This window comes from Austrofundulus limnaeus, unplaced genomic scaffold, assembly GCF_001266775.1.
Source record: "Austrofundulus limnaeus strain Quisiro unplaced genomic scaffold, Austrofundulus_limnaeus-1.0 Scaffold52, whole genome shotgun sequence".
NCBI lineage: Eukaryota > Metazoa > Chordata > Actinopteri > Cyprinodontiformes > Rivulidae > Austrofundulus > Austrofundulus limnaeus.
In genome coordinates this window covers 2,277,147-2,282,086 of record NW_013952454.1, presented here as the reverse complement: position 1 = coordinate 2,282,086, position 4,940 = coordinate 2,277,147, and the positions used below count along the sequence as shown (strand labels likewise).

The 4,940-nt window shown below is 43.9% G+C and overlaps 1 protein-coding gene across 2 annotated transcripts in view; it reads right to left on the bottom strand.

Moving 5' to 3' along the window:
* si:ch211-257p13.3 (kinesin-like protein KIFC3) overlaps positions 1 to 4,940 on the bottom strand; it is a 24,821-nt gene that overhangs the window by 6,498 nt on the left and 13,383 nt on the right. For both annotated transcript variants that reach the window (XR_001310243.1, XM_014008790.1), the window contains exons 8-15: positions 4,735 to 4,800; positions 4,526 to 4,663; positions 4,253 to 4,450; positions 4,011 to 4,184; positions 1,089 to 1,236; positions 881 to 1,011; positions 700 to 811; positions 449 to 630 (exon numbers count right to left, since the gene is read on the bottom strand). Coding sequence is in view for 1 of the 2 variants with exons in the window: in XM_014008790.1 (XP_013864244.1) it covers positions 449 to 630; positions 700 to 811; positions 881 to 1,011; positions 1,089 to 1,236; positions 4,011 to 4,184; positions 4,253 to 4,450; positions 4,526 to 4,663; positions 4,735 to 4,800 (1,149 nt within the window). In the remaining variant the exon portion in view is untranslated. The remainder of the gene's footprint in view (positions 1 to 448; positions 631 to 699; positions 812 to 880; positions 1,012 to 1,088; positions 1,237 to 4,010; positions 4,185 to 4,252; positions 4,451 to 4,525; positions 4,664 to 4,734; positions 4,801 to 4,940) is intronic.

The window sequence follows — 4,940 nt, the reverse complement described above, 5'->3', positions numbered from 1 at the left end:
AGGAGAAGGTAGAAATGACTCAGCCTGGAACTGAAAATATGGATGGAGGACAACAGTTTAGCTTGTTTGTCGTGCTAGCGCTGAGCTAATACTTATAAGGCAATATAGCGTGAGGGCTAACGCTAAGGCTAACAGGCTAAGCTGAGGTTGTTCTTCCATGAAGCAGCTCTGTTGTCCTCCATCCATATTTTCAGTTCCAGGCTGAGTCATTTCTACCTTCTCCTCTCTGTCAACGCTCTCTGGTTTCATTTAAATAAAATGGCCCCGTCTGTGTAATATATTTTTAAACTTTTAGTTTGAAAATTATAAAAACTAAACATCCTACAGTATTTTTACAGTTTTTATTTTACAGTTAAAATATATGTTTATCAAATAAAGTTTAATGTTACAACTAATCGTGGATCCCTTTCAAAAACTACCACCTTCATGCACTTTTCTTCTTCTCTACCTCTTCCTGTTTGGCCTGTGGGTGGAAGACTTTGTCCAGCTCAAAGATGCGACTCTTGCCTTTGCTCAGCACCGTAACAGACGACTCGTTGTTGGGATCCGTGGTCACTGCGACGGACTGGCCGTCCTCGTGCTGGTCCTCCTTCAGCACGGGTTTCACGCGACAAAGCACACGAATGTTGCCTGAAAAGCATCGTGAGATGAGCCCTTTTCTGCTTCACAACATTTCAGGGGTTTTGTTTTGTTTTTTACCTTTCAGCTCCACCAGCTGCTCGTGGTACTTCCTGCGCAGCGCCACCTCCTTCCTGTACTTCTCCAGAAGATCCTTGTTGGCCTCGGACATCTCATTAAGAGCTGCTGAGATCTGTCAGAAACAAAACAAGCTAAAAGCACAGCCTAAACACAGACAGCGAGGCTCAGGAAGGGATCGTACCTGTTTTTTGGCTTCATTGATCGCGGCTCCGTAAAACTCAGAGAAGTTTCGGACCTGGCTCCTCAGACTGGCGTAGTCGGTCTTCATGGAGCGTAAGGTGGGGGGGAGCGCCGTCAGACGCTTCTGCATGCCTGACGAAAAGAAAAAAATGGCAACTGAACCGTCTTGGTTGCAGAAAACAAATCTGGTTTCTTCCCTCTGAACCTACTGAAGAATTGGTCCTGCAGGTTCTGGAAGTGTTCGGCTGAGCAGCTTGCCGCCGCCTTCACCGCCTCCTCCTTCCTCTCCTCCAGGTGGCTGATCTCCTTGAGCAGCTCCTCCCTCAGTTTGCCGATCTCTCGCTCGTACGCTGCTATCTGTTAGGAGTTCGGCGCAGAACTTCATCAGTCTGTCAGCTTTAGTTTAGCTCTGTGAGGTCAATCAAGGTTGAAACTTTTCTCTTTGTCTTTTATTTTAAAGGGATCCACGATTAGTTGTAACATTAGACTTACTAGATAAACATACACTCACCGGCCACTTTATTAGGTACACCACGCTAGTAACGGGTTGGACCCCCTTTTGCCTTCAGAACTGCCTCAATTCTTCGTGGCATAGATTCAACAAGGTGCTGGAAGCATTCCTCAGAGATTTTGGTCCATATTGACATGATGGCATCACACAGTTGCTGCAGATTTGTCGGCTGCACATCCATGATGCGAATCTCCCGTTCCACCACATCCCAAAGATGCTCTATTGGATTGAGATCTGGTGACTGTGGAGGCCATTTGAGTACAGTGAACTCATTGTCATGTTCAAGAAACCAGTCTGAGATGATTCCAGCTTTATGACATGGCGCATTATCCTGCTGAAAGTAGCCATCAGATGTTGGGTACATTGTGGTCATAAAGGGATGGACATGGTCAGCAACAATACTCAGGTAGGCTGTGGCGTTGCAACGATGCTCAATTGGTACCAAGGGGCCCAAAGAGTGCCAAGAAAAGATTCCCCACACCATGACACCACCACCAGCAGCCTGAACCGTTGATACAAGGCAGGATGGATCCATGCTTTCATGTTGTTGACGCCAAATTCTGACCCTACCATCCGAATGTCGCAGCAGAAATCGAGACTCATCAGACCAGGCAACGTTTTTCCAATCTTCTCTTGTCCAATTTCGATGAGCTTGTGCAAATTGTAGCCTCAGTTTCCTGTTCTTAGCTGAAAGGAGTGGCACCCGGTGTGGTCTTCTGCTGCTGAAGCCCATCTGCCTCAAAGTTCGACGTACTGTGCGTTCAGAGATGCTCTTCTGCCTACCTTGGTTGTAACGGGTGGTTATTTGAGTCACTGTTGCCTTTCTATCAGCTCGAACCAGTCTGCCCATTCTCCTCTGACCTCTGGCATCAACAAGGCATTTCCGCCCACAGGACTGCCGCTCACTGGATGTTTTTTCTTTTTCGGACCATTCTCTGTAAACCCTAGAGATGGTTGTGCGTGAAAATCCCAGTAGATCAGCAGTTTCTGAAATACTCAGACCAGCCCTTCTGGCACCAACAACCATGCCACGTTCAAAGGCACTCAAATCACCTTTCTTCCCCATACTGATGCTCGGTTTGAACTGCAGGAGATTGTCTTGACCATGTCTACATGCCTAAATGCACTGAGTTKCCGCCATGTGATTGGCTGATTAGAAATTAAGTGTTAACGAGCAGTTGGACAGGTGTACCTAATAAAGTGGCCGGTGAGTGTATATTTTAACTGTAAAATAAAGACTGTAAAAATACCGTAGGATGTTCAGTTTTTATCATTTTTAAACTAAAAGTTTAAAAATATATTACACAGACAGGACCATTTTATTTGCACAAAAACAAAGAGCCATGAGAAAAACGCCTCATCTTGCGTGTGACGCTTCACAGCATTATTTTGTCTTCCGTACGTTTTTCGGCATCTAACTAGTTCCACAATTTTTGTGCTATTTCAACAATTCATATATCAAAACGTTCAGCTCATTCATGCCAAGGGTGCTATGTCTTTTGGTATTTCAGCTATTTATACATTTTCAGCTATTTTACTTTTTTGGCCACTTTCTTCCCATTGAAAATGAACAGAGTTGTTTTCAACATCCTTAAAACCCTTCAAAATGTTTCTAAATCTTTACAACACCTTACACATTTTGTTCTGGTTCTGCTGTTTTTCACTTTCTTGTGCTAATTTTAGCTATATTTTTGCTAATTGTAGCTATTTTCTGCTATTTCAGCTAAAATGCAGCTTCTTTCTACTTTTTGTACTTTTTTCTGCTACTTTGTGCTACTTATGCTTCTTACAGATGCTTTTTTCTATATTCAACTATTTTCTGCAATTTTAGTTAAAGTTCAGCTGTTATTAGCTAAAATTAGCTGTTTTAAGCTAAATGCAGTTTTTGTAGTTATTACAAATTATTTTTGCTATGTTCAGCAAACGAGGTCTTTATAATTCCTTATGCTAATCAAAGGATTTCCAGCTACATTTTAGCTGTTTCACTAAAGATTTCAGCTGTTTTAGSTATTTTACTACAAACTGACACTTTTTTGTACTTGTATGCATTTATTTTTCTGCTAATTTAAATATTTTTACAAAACTTGTGGCTGCTACCTKTAGCTTATTTTTATTCTAATTTTAGCTTTTTCAATTCTTTTTCAGCTTCAGATCTTCTGCTTCTTTCTGCTATTCTTCTGATGTTTTGTACTTTGTGTTTTTTCTGCTAATTTGTGCTATTTATGCTAGATGTTTTCAGCTATATTCATCTATTTTAGCTTTTAGCTGTTTTCATCTAGATTTGTGTTCCTTTTTACTGTTTTTCTGCAACGTTAGGCTTTTTTTTGCTTTCAGATTTTCAAAGTGAGCTCTAATTTTGCTATTAAATATTTTCAGCTTAATTTCGGCAGCATTCAGCTGAAGTTTTCGGCGTGAAACATTCACACTAGCATCTTCGCAGGAAATGCAATTTCTCCAGTTATGGATATTCTTGACCAGAACGGTCTGATTTATGTACATCTTTACAGCCTGAGATATATTTACATCTTAGACAAATAAAACTCAGATCATGCAACTAGAACCTGATTTTCCCACATCTGCTCATGTAAAAGTGATTTTACACGGTGTTGCTGCTGCTCACCTTGTGCTGCAGATTACAGCTGTGCTCATCCGACCTCCTGATCTGCTCCTCCAGCTGTTTGCAGCGCTCGCTCTGATTGGACAGCCTCTCAGACAACACCTCGTTCCTCTGCCTGGCTTTGGTCAGCTGCTTGACCGTGACAGCAGATTCCACTTCCACAGTCTGTGTGACGTACTGACACAGACCACGTATACGTCAGGATCCTCAGGTGCATCTGGGAAATGACCTTAACGGTGATTTACCTTCACGGCGGGCTCCTTGCCTCGCTCTCTGTCCAGCTCCAGCTGCAGCTCCCGCATCCTGTCCTCTTGCTTCCTCAGCTGCTCCCCTCTCCTCCACTCGGTCTGCTCGCTCCTCTGCTGCAGCTGTGAAAGCTGCTCGGCGCGCTGCTGCAGGGACAGCTCCAGATGCTGCACTCTGCCGCGGAGGGTCTCGTTCTCCTGGCGGGTAAAGAGCGTTCACGTAAAAAGCGCGGGGCACCTGGCGAGCTCTGATCCCGAGCTCCCGCCTCTCACCTTGACGAGTGCGGTGCCGGACTGCGACGGGAGGGCGGAGAGCTGCTGCAGGAGGCCCTGCGTGACGCCCAGGCTCTGCTTCAGACTCTCGTTTTCAGCGGAGAGACAGAGAACGCGCTTCTCCGAGTCCGTGGCCCCCTGAAAACATGAGACAGAGGCTGGCCTTTAATTCTGTCAAAGAACCGTTAAATGCAGTAAAAATGACTCACGGTGGCTGTTCTCAGTCGGGACAGCTCCTCCTCTCTCTCCTCTATGCAGCTTTTCAGCTCATCAATCTAAAAGTAATAAGAAGAAAAAGTTTTAAAGTTTGCTGAACATTTTTCCTACTATAGAAGAGTAGAGAAGTATAAATATATAAAACTCTGATACCGTATTAGTTTGTACACAAACAAATCATGTCACACTCCAGCAGGAC